Source organism: Mizuhopecten yessoensis, unplaced genomic scaffold (assembly GCF_002113885.1).
Source record: "Mizuhopecten yessoensis strain PY_sf001 unplaced genomic scaffold, ASM211388v2 scaffold4359, whole genome shotgun sequence".
Taxonomy (NCBI): Eukaryota; Metazoa; Mollusca; class Bivalvia; order Pectinida; family Pectinidae; genus Mizuhopecten; species Mizuhopecten yessoensis.
Genome location: NW_018405506.1, coordinates 591,607 through 608,552, shown reverse-complemented (window position 1 = coordinate 608,552; position 16,946 = coordinate 591,607). Strand labels below are relative to the sequence as shown.

The following is a 16,946-nucleotide window of genomic DNA, read 5'->3' as shown; positions in this document are numbered from 1 at the left end:
GTCTTGATTTTGGCAAGTAAGTTGTTTTTGAGAATGGATATTAGTTTGGTAAACATTGTTGACCTTGACCTTCGTTCAAGATCACATGACTGAAATTTGTTAAAATAGTTACAAAATTTGCTTTAGGAATTGAAATTGAAATATTTAGTCAGTAGATCTATATCAAACTTGTAATTAAGGTCAATGGTCTAAAACGTAGTATACAACTTAATATCTAATAGTCACCGGTTTTGTTTTTGTCAGTTTATGTCATTGTGGCACTTCAAAGAAGTCAAAAAGTGATGGTAGAGTTGCAGTACTACATACATTGAATGACTGAAATGGCTAAAACAGCTCAAGTGATTGCTTGTTTGAACTTGAGTGTCGCATGGGCTGGTAGGATGTGGTCTTGATGGCGTTCATGACCTAAGACATACAATAGGCATGCAACATGTGCACACATCCCAACTGTTCGCTTGCCTGCCGTAGTAATCTTCGACATGATCATCTTGGTCATTTCTATCAAACGCAATCCAAACATTGTATTTTTGCCTGGAATGGAGTTGGCCTCGTATGAGGTTTTCAGCATACTGATAGACCCACTCTTCAAAGTCCCCAGCCGTTGTCAGATGCTCTGCGATGTACCTTTGCGCTACTTTTAGTTGGTTTGATTCGTATGTTACCGTCTCGAGATACTCCATATCGAGTATAGGGAACTCGATTGAACAAGCGTCCAGCTTCACCCAGTTGACCTTGTTGTGTCTAGAAAGGTCGAACTCACCAGCCTTGCGGTCATGGTATTATGCAGAGCCAAACGGGATTGCATGCGCAATGGTCCCTTAAGTCCTTCCCTGGTGTAGACACATACATCGGGCCACGTACAGCGTTTAAAGAAGCTGTATCTGCTTTTACCAGTTCCCCTATGATGATGAGGAAGCAGTTTGAACCGAGTTGCTCTTTGCACAATTTCCACTGTTTCAATCGACCATAGTAACTCTCCACTACCCATCTGGACTTTGTTCGATGGCGGTCCTCGTTCGCAATCAGTGTATCATGCTGTATCTGACCTGGCAGAAAATAAGAAGGCATGTACACAGAAAACCCTGTACCTTGCAGCAGGTCTTACACATTCCTAAATTCCCGGTCAACAATGACATTGTCCTCATTACTGAGCCTAAAGGTCAGGATTTCCACTGTTGCAAGTATTTTGTCAGGATCTTTGCATCATTAACATTCCCATAAAACGGCCCAATAGTGTCAAGTACATAACCGTCTGGAAAGACAATGCTCATACACTTAATGTTTCTTTTGTCCACAGTATGATAATCTTTTAAGGGGGCGATCAGCACTTTTTCGGACATAGATGTATGTACCATCAAGGATTACAGTTGCTTTGTCCCCATAAAACACATATTAAACACAGTGCTGTGACCTTTGGCATCCTCACGACTTATGTGTTTGGACCCAGGAACCCAGGCACAACGGTCTGACTCAACGCCTTTAAGACGCTATGGAATGTGTGAGACATATATTGTATTTTTGTTAGACCACACAAGACACCAAGTTGAGACCATGAAATGTTGGTCTTAAATTTCACCCAGAAGAGAAACAAAGCATGGAACGTAAAGGAATATGACCCTCTATTGATGTGGTAGGAGCAAATGCTGTGAATCTTCTTCAGTTGCTCAAGAGTATACCTTGTCAAAGCTTTACATTCCTCTTCACTGAGATGGTCGATATCAATGCCTGCACTGGTTGGGCTACCTGCAGATAAAAAAATGACTCAGTTCAAGGAGGTCATTTATCACCTGACCAGCTCTGTCTTGGAGATGGAGCTCTAACGGTTCCCTTGTTTGCATGCCATGGCATATTGCATAACCCAGAGCTCTCTTTACCACAGATGACACACCTTTTATGTGAATTTTCAGCATAAAATAAACTATCAACAGAGATTAGTGGTAGCTGGTTGGTTAACATTAAGTTTGTGTAAGCGTCGTCAACATCATTGTCTGTGTCATCTGGAGTACTTACACCTCTAGGTTCACCAAACATAGATGTCAATGATCTTTGTTTGAGGTAGCGCTTGTAACATTTACCACATATTATTATTTCCTCTGATATACTGATATGCTCAGCAATCAGTATTTGCTGCAGCCAGTTATACTGAGATAAATATGCATGTCGTATTTGAGCTCGAGATCCTTAAGATAAATCTTTCAATCTGGTTTTGCAACCATGACCTATACACACATCTACATTCCATCATGGCTATAGAGTAGGTGAACTTCAGAAATCAGCCTAACACTTTAGTTGTTAATACAGAATATCTTACTTAGATGAAAGTGAGCTTTCTGAAAATGGTTTAACTACAATTATTATAGCTATACATACATGTTGCCAGAAAATAGATCACTTGTATGGGATGTCAGACAAGGTTATCTTTTTCTTGCTTTACATGTTTAGAGTCAAAGATATGAAATTATGTAATATTCCTTCATGTTTTGTTTAATAAAATGGAAAAGACAAACTAATAATCACATGCTTATTAGTTTACTTATTTATTGTCTTTATGCATCTGCATATCTTTGTCTATAAAACAATCTCAACCGCAGGTAGTTATCCAGAGGAATGATTATATAACAGAAAACCAAAATTATGAGTTATTACTGCTACACATAACTTAAAAGCATGCATAATATTATGAATTGGTTTGGTATGATACAACAATAGAAAAAGTATTGGTATTAACCATAACAACAATGATAATCAAATCTTCAGGATTATGTGAAATTGTGCATTTGCCATGTTTGCCATGCTAGAAAAGTATTTTACCTGTTTAGATATTACATAAAAATGATTCTGTAGACTTTAAAGTTTTTAAAGAAGTATATTCTGTAGACTTCAAAGCTTTTAAAGAAGTATAAAATATGGACTAGCATTGTAACTATACAAAATCAAGTTGACAATGTTGGACATATTTTAAATTTTGTGAAAATTGTGCATGCTCTTCTAATTAAAAGTATCACTACGCTTAACTCTTGTATACCAATATGTCATATTTAGTATCAAAATAACAGTAATTTATTTTCAAAATTACATTCGCTCGTGACATTTATCTGTCATTTTATTAGGATATCCCCGTCACTCAACCTGTATAATAGAAGTAAGTCTAAACGAGACCTGTTGCATCTATTACTAAAGTAGTGAAGGGATTATATTAGGTGTAGCTTGAGGACATGTGTCAGGAAATGCAGTCTGTGTGCTGAAATGTAATTCGTTTTCATGTCAAATTAACAGAAATCATGGAAAAGAAAAATCAACAATTCTAAATAGGATGATGATCCTTTTTCCTCAGAATATATAAATATATCTATTGTTTTAGAAGATTTCTACCTCCATCCATTCTTTCTTGGTCAGCGTATACCGAATACTGCATTATTGATTAACCACTTGTAAAACCATAGGTCAAATATGATCATATCAAAAACATTTACTAAAGCTGTATAAAATTTCGCAATCATTGCCATCAATACTAATATCAATACCACAGGTAATGCTAATCAGTAATAATACCACCAAGCTTCCTTTTAAATCTTCTTCACTTAATCCCTACACATATACTGTTGTGTATTGATCGCGATTCTATCATTGTGTATGGGTGTTGGTGTAGTGCAGGGAACAATGAAGGACTGCTCGCGGTCTTACTGTTTACATGGCGTCATGGCAGCACCAACACTGTCGCGTAGCAGACTACGCGTGTACCCCCGTAACAAGTCACCTGGGCGGTCAGTCGTGTAGTGTGGCGGGATACTCGGAGCTTTAATCTGTCACCATGGCTATGCCAGGTAAGATGTATTTAAAGTATTATTAAATGATCGTAGATTATAGATGAGACTTATTATTTAGTAAAACCCACGTAATCTATTTATAACACACAACTAGCATTACCGTTCTATTCTTGTTCCGAATGTCAGTGACAGCATCACATTATCTCGTGTATTTAAAATTATCTAAGCACTATTTATATTTTTGTGCAGAAATGTTGTTAATAGTATATGCAAAAGGATTAGAGAAAGATATGTCATCGGTACACTATATACTGATATATAGTTGGTATTATGTATTGATATATAATTAGTATATTCTAATTATATATATATCACTGGCACCCAACTACATGTATACCTGTAAGTGGTATCTAAGCGGTGTTTGTTTCGTAGTTAAGATATTGTTTGCTTTTCTCTATTAATAAAATATCGGCTGATGTCTCGTCATCGCTTTCTGTTATGTATACATATCTGCTTTTTCATGCTGTAGGATCAACTACAGAACAAGAGTTTGAAATACTCTGGGTCAATACCTGTTGTAATGTTAATCCGATTGTACTCATACATGAGAAAGAGCTCACACTATAGTACGTAGAGGGTATCAGGTCAGCTATTCAATTTCATAAACCATCTAATACAATATGTAATTAACCTGCACCTTATCACTGGACATTTACTAGTTAATACATTAATATAAACGGTCAGTCTTGAATACTCAATGTTCTATTATATTCACACACATATATATATACACATTATTCGTTTCTATATACTTATAAATCACGATTGGATATTCACAAGTGCTCGTATTATACACATTATGTACATAACTCATTACTGGCACCTACCTCTACGTTTAGTGTGTGGAGAGTGTCAGGTGACCAAACAGATTATGATATACATAGTACATTAGTCAGCGATGTAGTACTAACCTCAAACTCATTACTGGCACCTACCTCTACGTATAGTGTGTGGGGAGTGTCATGTGAACAAACAGATTAGTCAATGATGTGGTGCTAACATAAAACTCATTACTGGCACCTACCCTACGTATAGTGTGTGAATGGTGTCAGGTGAACAAACAAATTAGTCAATGATGTGGTGCTAACATAAAACTCATACTGGCACCTACCTCTACGTATAGCGTGTGAACGGTGTCAGGTGAACAAACAAATTAGTCAATGATGTGGTGCTAACATAAAACTCATTACTGGCACCTACCTCTACGTATAGTGTGTGAACGGTGTCAGGTGAACAAACAAATTAGTCAATGAGGTGGTGCTAACATAAAACTCATTACTGGCACCTACCTCTACGTATAGTGTGTGTGGTGAGTGTGAGGTGAACAAACAAATTATAATATACCTTAGTCAGTGATATAGTGCTAACCTCAAACACAATACAACTACCTATATCTATGTATAGTGTTTTGAGAGAATGTCAATTGACCCAACAGCTTATAACATACCTTGGTCAGTAACTTGTAACCGTATAGTACAAAGTAATTACTGGTACAGTATTTAAATGCATCATATTGTTACCAAAATAGTAAACCAAAAACGTTCTGCCGTCATGCCCAACCTGACTATTTACATTAAACCTATGGTATTCTTCAATAAAACAAAGGATTATGATACGATGCTACTATATAAATTTGTATCTAAACAAAAACAGTGGTTTATTAGGTCGTATTCTTAGTTCAATACGAACACAATTTTTAAAATGTGAAAATGCCGGTTGAAGGTTATATAACGGCATGATGATAGTTGATACATACCTGTCACTCATTATTTCTATAAACATAATCGATGCAAAACCATGTTGTCTTAGAAAAAACCAATGCATCATCAGCTATGTTTCAGCAATGCTATGTGCGTGTTCTTATATTCCATTTTTGTTTACTTTCAGGATCGTTCGACCAGAATCCACAACGTGAGTATTGTCTACCCTTTCTTGTTATAAATATATATGTATCTAAGACAGAGGATTATACGTAATTTTAATACTATTTACATAAAACATGATAAAATAATACATTTATACTTTCCTTTAATTTAAGGCATTGCCACTAAAATTCTAAAAATGTGAACCACATACTCAGCATCATCTTCCTCGTCATACAATGTAGGACCATGAGAACCCCATTAAGAATTTACTGCATATATAGGTCACATGTAAGTTACAATGGTGGAATAATAGATGAACGTAATAATTTGATAATAGATGCAGTATGCCAAAAATGAATAACACTGCACCATACAGCGGGTTCATCCTTCTAGGACTCATCGGACAAGAACTCGTAGATCCAAGTTTAATCTAACTACTTTTGAAACAAAAGAAGAGGTTCAAAAATCATCTAATTGCATGAATTAAATCAAATTAAGGAGTACTACTAGTAGTTCATTTCAAAATAATATCCAGTAGAGAATTTCTATTATGGACCATAAAGCTGTGACTATTACAATTACGGCAAACATCGAAGACAAAGAAATCAATTTGCAGAGTCTACATGTTCTATTCGTTATCTCGAAAAATAGAATTACTCTGTACTAAACAGCAGTTGTGTCCCTAAAATACAATGGTAACTGACCTGTTTTTGCTCTCTCTAGGTTGGAATCCTGGAGGCCCACCTCCCAACCAGGAATCCGGCCCCATGGGTAACCCGGGAACGGGCCCACCTCAGCGTGGTCCACCAAGCATGCAGGGGATGCCATCGATATCGGGCTACGAGCAGGTCGGAGGATTCGGACAAAGTAGGCAATGCGTATCTGAAACGATTCATTACAGCATGTGTAGATGTTACAAGTCATTACAATGTAACGTGTCTATCCATTGCCCCCACTTGTAGCGCTAGTAATAATGTGTTTAACTAGTTTATTTTCAATTCAATGTAAACAAGAGAGATCCTATATGTTTTCTCTAGCAACATATTTAATGTATTTAAAATCAAACCGTTTTCCTACCACAGTGAACTTCATGCCGCCTCCACCTCCTCCACCCCCTCCTCAGGGAAAACCACCTCCGATGGAGTTCACCAAGTAAGCTTTATACATTTTAATACTTTTTCAGGGATTTGTATTTCTTAATATTTACCATCTGGGTTTGCTTTCAGTTTTCGGTGAGATTTTATTATGTCTTTTTTATGTCTCTTCAGTTCCTGTTTTTAAATGGTGTCCTTGAGTATTGGTGATGTGGTACAATGTACATATATTACCAGAATATGATAAAATGATGAAACACCATTTCAAACTTAGAAAAATGCTGGATTTCTTTCAAAATGTGTCGTCACAGATTTTTTTTTTTTTTTCAACTAGATATCGTGAGATAGTAATTATGGGTTTTCATGTTTTCAGCATGGTCAATCTGTCATGGAAGGGATACTATTCAATGGAAAGTATAATGTAACAGTAAAACTGAGATTATCCAATGTCATCGTACGTAAGGTTACTTGTGCATGAATGGTACATCTTGTATTCCTTTAACTGACCGCCTTCTCTCTTCTTCGTGTTTCATACAGCTTGGCTAATCTGAACGAAGAAGATTGCAGAAACGCTATGATCCAATTCGTAAGCGAGAACTGTTGCTATGGGTCCGCTCCCGCCAAGGAGATGAACATCACCAATGTGATTGGTCTGACTGCCCTGCACGTGAGTGTAGAACTCTTATCACGTGATATTTGGCCGGAGTTGTAATTGGCAGTTAAATGTCTTTATTTTATAACTGAATGATTACAAAAATTAAAATTAAAAATACAAAAAAAACATAGTAAATAAAGCATGCACATATTCGACATTAATACACACGTTAACATCTGTAACGTTATATCATGATCACGACTGCAGTATATAATTGTTATTTTAACATTAGTCTTCTTTGCTGGTGATCCTACGTTAACAGTAAATCTGCCTATCCAGCTATCCTGCTGATTGTAATGAACACTCGACTTTGACATAGCATTGCTATTGAGTATGTCTATAACCGAGGGACCAAAACATATGTCAACACCGAACTGCTGTGCACATTATTACATCCATAGTTCATAGATGTCCTGTTCTCTTCCTACCACTCTTTACTCTCGATGGTGTCTCATCTGGCAACTTGGGCAGATCTGTTGTTGGGATCATATTGTGAGAGATCGCTCAACCACATGTTGTAAGTAGCGTACATATAAGAGAAATCAAACTCATGACATGTTTTTTTTTAACAGAACAGTTAGTAGTAATTAATCAAATGACATTTTGTTTTGTAAAGTACATATTGTAGTAATCCAACGTATAACGTGTTGTTTTGTACAGTACACATTGGAGACATTTTGTGAGAGTAGAAAGACAGGATACGTCCATGAGCCGTACCGGGGTGGACCAATTGATGGTCCTCAAAATGGACCGGCTCCCCCTCCCTGGCAGATGCATTGTGTGGCCGACTCCATGTTCAATACTCACGTGAAGAAACTGGAAGTTCCACACACTGCTACAGTGATGGTAGGTAGCCCACTCTTAATAACTACAGTGATGGTAGGTAGCCCACTCTTACCAACTACAGTGATGGTAGATAGCCCACTCTTATAAACTACAGTGATGGTAGGTAGCCCACTCTTAATAACTACAGTGATGATAGGTAGCCCACTCTTAATAACTACAGTGATGGTAGGTAGCCCAGTCTTAATAACTATAGTGATGGTAGGTAGCCCACTCTTAATAACTACAGTGATGGTAGGTAGCCCACTCTTAGGTAGCCCACTCTTAATAACTTCAGTGATGGTAGGTCGCCCACTCTTAATAACTACAGTGATGGTAGGTAGCCTACTCTTAATAACTACAGTGATGGAAGGTAGCCTACTCTTAATAACTTCAGTGATGGTAGGTAGCCTACTCTTAATAACTACAGTGATGGTAGGTAGCCCACTCTTAATAACTAAAGTGATGGTAATTAAGTCGCCTACACTGGACCCTGCAATAAAGTTAAGTATCCGAACTATCAAAGTGAATTAATTAGCCAACACTAAACCGCTTCAGTGAAGGTTCAACTTAAGGCCATGATCATCACTGGATTGGGCCCTTCGCTAGCTATAGGATTGTGCATGAAAACTTATAGTAACCCATCCCCGGCGGGGTGCTTCCACAGTTACGTGTATTACTTCTTGTCATATATTGAAATGCTCAGTTATCTTAAAACAATATCCTGTTTGTCACGTTTATATTTTCGTGCATTACAATATCATAACTGATACATCAACACATACCCTTATGGTGCATTTCATGCATTAACATTAGTATTTGCCAGACAAGCACAGCCCGTCACTACAAGCATGATCTTTTTCATCGCATTTAATGTGTTTGTTCAAGCCCTGTCACGCCTGTGACGCCCGTGGGTACCACCGGTGCTGGAGATGTCATGGGCGAGGAAACACGCGCTGTGACAACTGTAATGGTTCCGGACAACGTCACACTCACGACCCTCATGGCAACCCTGTTATGGAGAGATGTTTTCATTGCCATGGCGACGGTCGGGAAAGGTACGTTAAGCACTTATAGTGTTCACTAGTTTAATATGATGTAAATTTTGGTGTATTTTCATGCTGGAAAGCCATATGAAAAATTCTAATAATAATTATGTATAAAACAGGAGATGTACAATGTTTTCGAACATTCTCTCGAAAAAACACAAAGCATCATTTTAGTAAGAGAAATTATTCTCGTCCAACTGAATTTCGGTTGACCCGTTCAACTTCATATATGATTTTACATTACGATTGTATACAAAGGATTCTTTTTGGTATGTTAACACATAGGTTACGATTTTTCTTGAATGTTAAGCGGAGACAAGAGACATGCGTTTTACTCCCCATCCCCACTCCTAAATCACTTAAATTAACTAGGCATTGCAAATGATTAACCCTATTTTTTTAATTTAATAATAATGTTGACCGAAAACAAATCAATACTCTTAAAGAAAACACTGAGCATGTTTTCCGAGAAATTTGTTTTACCAGTTTCAGTGACTGACATCAGGGTATATATTCCCAGAGAACTATGGGTAAATGTTACATTGTATCGTATACAATTATGACTTGGAACGTGGCACCAGTTTTGAAATATTTCGTGTTACGATTCACATACTGATCTTTTGTAACATATGTTCCAGGTGTCACACGTGCGGGGGAGACGGGAGGATCACGTGTGATGAATGTGACGGTTATCGTAATATTAAATCCTTCATTCAGTTGACAGTGTCGTTGTAAGTAAAGTAATATATACTAGTACATCTCATATATACAGCTGTCATTGATATTGCAATTAAGTTACACTGTTACAGCTTATTAAAAGATTGTATTTAAGTTATACGTGTATGTCTTATAAATGGAGCTGACAGTTACATTGTATTTAAGTATTACGTGTGTGTCTTATAAATGGAGCTGACAGTTACATTGTATTTAAGTATAACGTGTATGTCTTATAAATGGAGCTGACAGTTACATTGTATTTAAGTATTACGTGTATGTCTTATAAATGGAGCTGACAGTTACATTGTATTTAAGTATTACGTGTATGTCTTATAAATGGAGCTGACAGTTACATTGTATTTAAGTATTACGTGTATGTCTTATAAATGGAGCTGACAGTTACATTGTATTTAAGTATTACGTGTATGTCTTATAAATGGAGCTGACAGTTACATTGTATTTAAGTATTACGTGTATGTCTTATAAATGGAGCTGACAGTTACATTGTATTTAAGTATTACGTGTGTGTCTTATAAATGGAGCTGACAGTTACATTGTATTTAAGTATAACGTGTATGTCTTATAAATGGAGCTGACAGTTACATTGTATTTAAGTATTACGTGTGTGTCTTATAAATGGAGCTGACAGTTACATTGTATTTAAGTATAACGTGTATGTCTTATAAATGGAGCTGACAGTTACATTGTATTTAAGTATTACGTGTATGTCTTATAAATGGAGCTGATTGTGACATTGCATTGAAGTTATACTTGTGGATCTTAATAACTGTTTTTCTACCTGCAATGATATGATCAGCTACCATGACCTTGTTTCCAACTTTTAGATTACAGCTATTATCAGGTTGAAATACATGTACCTATTCGTGGTGTTTTAGCTCGTCTTAGAAATACACAACTCCACCGGAATAGATAGGGAACACTTAACTGACGTATTTCCGAAATGTCTTAATCGGTCTCTTTTGTTCAGCTTGTTGTGTTTCTCCTTGTTTATTGACACTGTGATATATTTTATCCGTTATCTTACAGTACAAATCATAAGGCGGACCATATCATCGAGCGGTCAGATATGCCGGATGAGCTGGTACGGAATGTCTCCGGGGACCTTATATTCGAGCAAGTCCTACCGCAGGTATATAATCATGGTGTTGCTCTGATGGTTATAGGTATGATGTAGAAAAAACAACAGATCTTTGTTGAGGAATGTGTAGTGTTACCCAATTTTTTGTGTGCAAAATAATGCCCGATCATTCCATTCATGTCGGTACGCTTCACTTGTATAAGACATTATGTTCAAGCAAATCCAATGCAGTAAAGAGTATACTTGGTCTTTTTGCTCTGACTATATCATCGTTCAAAGTTGCGTCTTTGCTTCGTGTTCATAATGATTACTGTAGCTGTATGTGTGGTATTTATTGATTTCGCTTGATGCTTTTTTTGAATGTCGTTCCTTATGAAAACAAAGTCAATATCTATCGTTCTTAATACCGATGTCCAACTTCATTCAAAGATTTCCATGATAGGAACCTAGTTGTCTCAGCAGACATAGCATACAGCTCCTTCTTGTAGAATTCCTACCTATACATTTTCCAATTTCTCCAATTTAATGGGACCCCATTGGAATTAAGCCACAATGTGGCTTTATGGGTCATCCCAGATAAAGGTCTAAATGTTATCGAATCGAATCCAGTGTTTAACACTCTGACTGATTACTAGTTCTATGGTATAAATAACTTATAAGTAACATCTGTCATGATATATGTTTGTATGTCTAATCTGCAAAATATGATATACGTGTAATTTCTGCCTTTTACCTGAATGAATATTATTACTATTTTCGGAAGACGATTATACTAGCTAACAAGTTCTTTGTAACAATCATATGGACCTTCGATTCTTGGTTGTAAAAGGATTCCGAATTTCACAAAAATCTTTACAAAAACATTTAAGAGCTGATTCTGCTAATTGCCTAACCAAAATATCATCCAACTTTCTTAATATCAAGGTAAGTACTATTTCATCAGTTTTGCAGTGAAACTGTATGTTACATAAGTAGGGAATTTCGAGAATTCAACAAATTCCATTTTTTACCCTTCTGGAACATCTAGTCTTATTCATCTTCCTTTGCTCTTATTTTGCAGAAGTTTGAATTGTGGTTTGCTTTCACTTTGGTATATCCTCAGAGTACGTTCTACTTTGGAAATTACGGAATGTAATTTATTAAAATTCTTTGTATCGCCCGTTTACGCTTTGCTTGTATTTCCCAGGTATGGCCCATTACCGCTTACCCTGTACCGGAAATAAATGCCAATTCAGTCCGTATTGTAAACCAGCACAAGGGAGCCTACCCAAATGAACGCCAGCTCCAACAGGTAACTACATGTATACACACGTGTAACTCTCACAAGTAACCACATGTATACACACGTGTAGCTCTCACAAGTAACCACATGTATACACACGTGTAACTCTCACAAGTAACCACATGTATACACACGTATAGCTCTCACAAGTAACCACATGTATACACACGTGTATCTCTCACAAGTAACCACATGTATACACACGTATAGCTCTCACAAGTAACCACATGTATACACACGTATAGCTCTCACAAGTAACCACATGTATACACACGTATAGCTCTCACAAGTAACCACATGTATACACACGTGTATCTCTCACAAGTAACCACATGTATACACACGTGTATCTCTCACAAGTAACCACATGTATACACACGTGTAACTCTCACAAGTAACCACATGTATACCCACGTGTAGCTCTCACAAGTAACCACATGTATCCACACGTGTATCTTTCATAAGTAACTACATGTATACACAATGTAACCCTCAAAGCTAACCACATGTATACACACGTGTAGCTCTCACAAATAAATACACGCATAAAATGTACCCACGTGTCGCTCTCACAAGTTACCAACTCTCACAAGTAACCACATGTATACACACGTATAGCTCTCACAAGTAACCACATGTATACACACGAGTAGCTCTCACAAGTAACTACATGTATACACACGTGCATCTTTCACAAGTAACCACATATATACACACGTGTAACCCTCAGAGCTAACCACATGTATACACATGTGTAGCTCTCACAAGTAACTACATGCATACACACGTGTATCTTTCACAAGTAACCACATATATACACACGTGGAACCCTCAGAGCTAACCACATGTATACACACATGTAGCTCTCACAAGTAACCACATGTATACACACGAGTAGCTCTCACAAGTAACTACATGTATACACATGTGTAGCTCTAACAAGTAACCACATGTATACACACGTGTAGCTCTCACAAATAAATACACGCATAAAATGTACCCACGTGTCGCTCTCACAAGTTACCAACTCTCACAAGTAACCACATGTATACACACGTGTATCTCTCACAAGTAACCACATGTATACACACGTGTAACTCTCACAAGTAACCACATGTATACCCACGTGTAGCTCTCACAAGTAACCACATGTATCCACACGTGTATCTTTCATAAGTAACTACATGTATACACACTGTAACCCTCAAAGCTAACCACATGTATCCACACGTGTAGCTCTCACAAGTAACCACATGTATCCACACGTGTATCTTTCATAAGTAACTACATGTATCCACACTGTAACCCTCAAAGCTAACCACATGTATCCACACGTGTAGCTCTCACAAGTAACCACATGTATCCACACGTGTATCTTTCATAAGTAACTACATGTATCCACACTGTAACCCTCAAAGCTAACCACATGTATCCACACGTGTAGCTCTCACAAGTAACCACATGGCCCATTACCGCTTACCCTGTACCGGAAATAAATGCCAATTCAGTCCGTATTGTAAACCAGCACAAGGGAGCCTACCCAAATGAACGCCAGCTCCAACAGGGAACTACATGTATACACACGTGTAACTCTCACAAGTAGCTACGTGGATACACACGTGTAGCTCTCACAAGTAACCACAGGTATACACACGTGTGACCTTCACAGGTAACCACTTGTATACACATGTGTAGCTCTCACAAGTAACTCCATGTATACACACGTGTATCTTTCACAAGGAAGCACATATATACACACGTGTAACCCTCAGAGCTAACCACATGTATACACATGTGTAGCTCTCAAAAGTAACTACATGTATACACACGTGTATCTTTCACAAGGAAGCACATATATACACACGTGTAACCCTCAGAGCTAACCACATGTATACCCACATGTAGCTCTCACAAGTAACCAAATGTATACACACGTGTATCTTTCATAAGTAACTACATGTATACACACTGTAACCCTCAAAGCTAACCACATGTATACACACGTGTAGCTCTCACAAATAAATACACGCATAAAATGTACCCACGTGTCGCTCTCACAAGTTACCAACTCTCACAAGTAACCACATGTATACACACGTGTACCTCTCACAAGTAGCTACGTGTATACACACGTGTAGCTCTCACAAGTAACAACATGTATACACACGTGTGACCTTCACAGGTAACCACATGTATACACACGTGTAGCTCTCACAAATAAATACACGCATAAAATGTACACACGTGTCGCTCTCACAAGTTACCACATGTATACACACGTGTAGCTCTCCCAAGTAATCTCATGTATACACATATGTAACCTTCATGTATCCACATGCATGCTCAGGAAAATGTAGTTCTCACATGGACCCCATGTGTACATATTGTACGACATATTTAATAGGTAACCATGTTAACGTAACCACCTGAATATATAGGTTATTTCTCATAAGTAATAACCAGCATATACACAAATGTTTTTTATCATCGCAGAAAGAGGCTCAAGTCGCAGCAAACCACGTTGTAACATTTAACAATTTAACAGTTATCTATCACAGCTTAGGCCTGTACATGTATATCATATTTAACAACTAATGTACACAGGGTAACTACACATTAACCTTTTATGAACAATTATCACAAGTTACTAATTGTATACATTGACTATAGGTGTATGCTTCAGGCGTAGAAATCCTTACGCAGGCATGGATGTTTGATATTTGTTCACGTGAAACGGAAGTTTAGATACATGTGTAGTTCTCAAATGTCGCAATGTTTGCCGTATGTGTGGAACAGCATTTGCGCGAAGAACAATAAATAAATGTTCAGAAAAATGACGTTAGTCCATGTTTACGTCACTTAAGAAATAACGCACATTGTGTTGGATGTATGTACGAGATGCATGTTTACTAAGCGTACTTATTTTCTATATTTGTCAATATCCACATTTTTGTTTGTTATTGCTTTGAAATCTTCTTAATTAAAAATGTCAAGAGTGTGAATACAAGCAGTAACCTTATGGAAGACCCCTAGAATATTATCAAATTATATTTTTAATAAAAACAATCATTGCATTCTCTTTCCTAGCGCCAGCAATTGAGAGCGGTACCCGTAACGGAAGCTCACTACGATTGGAATGAAACAAAAACCAGGTTTTGGGTGTACGGTCTGGAGAAGAGGGTCGAAGCTCCGGACTATCCACAACAGTGTTGCTGGGGGTGTGAAATCCTCTAGAAACATCAGAAATGACGATATCAGAGGTGACCTAAGTGCTGTGATAGTTCTATACTGTATGGCGTTATGTGATACAGTCAGGATAATTGCATATATGAATCAATAGATTTTACTACCGTGTATAGATTTCCTATTGTGAAAAAAAACCGTGATAATTAATCAACGACAAGTAAAATAAATACTACTAAACGCTTGTGGACGCTTTCCATGATCTTTTGAGTATTTTTCTGTGAAAACCCCATTTGTATTTCCGATTCCTGATGTAGCAGTGGATAGCTCGCTCTTTGAATAACATGTCATTGCGGTTTCGTTCAGATGAACGTATGTGTTTGATGTAATCGACCAAGGGTAAATAACAGTTTAAGCAGTTACTACTTTCTCACATAAGTGCTACCGTGAATATATCATCCATGTCATATATGTTGTATATATCTTCATATAATTAACATATGCTGTGACGTCAGAATTATGGCAATAAGCATGCTGTTATGACAGCGCAAGGAAAATGGTAACAGTTATGACTTAGCGATGGTCAGAGAAAACATGTGTTCTTGGTTATATGATAAAGAATGATATAAACATCATTTCCAATTGACCTCATATGAGATTTATAAAACCGAGCAATGCACTACTACAATGAAAACTGATAGGTCATACGCTGGAGAATTATTTTAGTATCATATATATATATATATGTATACTTGCAATGAACCATGTGAATAAGCTACGGGTTAATATGCATGCTGCATTGATCCCTGTCTTCGATGTACAAAATATATATTTGACTATAATTAATGTTGACATTACCTCATCTTTCGTTATTGTGATATTTCTGTGAAACATTCATTTCCGGAACCCATTGTGTGGTTGTTTTCTAATTGTGTACACATGGTTGTTAAACGGTTATACATTCCTGATAATGGTTGTATTGTCTATGGCGATATAACTCTGGTCTTTTATGTTTCTTATATATGTTCTTGACACATGTACATATGTTCTTCACAAATGTCTATATTTCTATTAAATCTTCACAACCCAATTAAAGAGTGGTTTTTTTTAACTTTTAAGTATTATGAGGTTATAGATACAACAGATGAACAACAAAAATTAAGAAAGGTTGACCAAAGCACACAAATACATAATTAAATATCTCCTAGGTGTCGACTATTGCTTGCAGAAAGTTTCGTATCTCTGCACGAAGCTAGATCTTTTTTTACTTTCCATTCATCCATAGTTATCATCATACCAGTCTCGAATTTGGCAGAAGTCATGTGATACTGTAGACCATGGCAACACATCCAC

The 16,946-nt window shown here is 37.0% G+C and overlaps 1 protein-coding gene across 1 annotated transcript; it reads left to right on the top strand.

Moving 5' to 3' along the window:
• The first annotated feature begins 3,638 nt into the window (after window positions 1–3,638).
• Window positions 3,639–16,703, top strand: LOC110448826 (protein SSUH2 homolog). Its single transcript, XM_021495276.1, has 11 exons — window positions 3,639–3,824; window positions 5,715–5,738; window positions 6,416–6,559; window positions 6,775–6,844; window positions 7,324–7,453; window positions 8,102–8,287; window positions 9,152–9,321; window positions 9,951–10,043; window positions 11,077–11,179; window positions 12,315–12,419; window positions 15,498–16,703. The coding sequence occupies exons 1-11, from the start codon at window positions 3,812–3,814 to the stop codon at window positions 15,642–15,644; spliced, it is 1,185 nt and encodes a 394-aa protein (XP_021350951.1). The 5' UTR covers window positions 3,639–3,811; the 3' UTR covers window positions 15,645–16,703.
• The last annotated feature ends 243 nt before the right edge of the window (window positions 16,704–16,946 follow it).

Excerpts from the sequence above, each read along its gene's own strand:
- LOC110448826 (XM_021495276.1), top strand. Across the intron at positions 6,560-6,774 it reads GGTCGGAGGATTCGGACAAA|TGAACTTCATGCCGCCTCCA; the intron begins GTAGGCAATGCG and ends TTCCTACCACAG. Across the intron at positions 8,288-9,151 it reads CACACACTGCTACAGTGATG|CCCTGTCACGCCTGTGACGC; the intron begins GTAGGTAGCCCA and ends TGTTTGTTCAAG.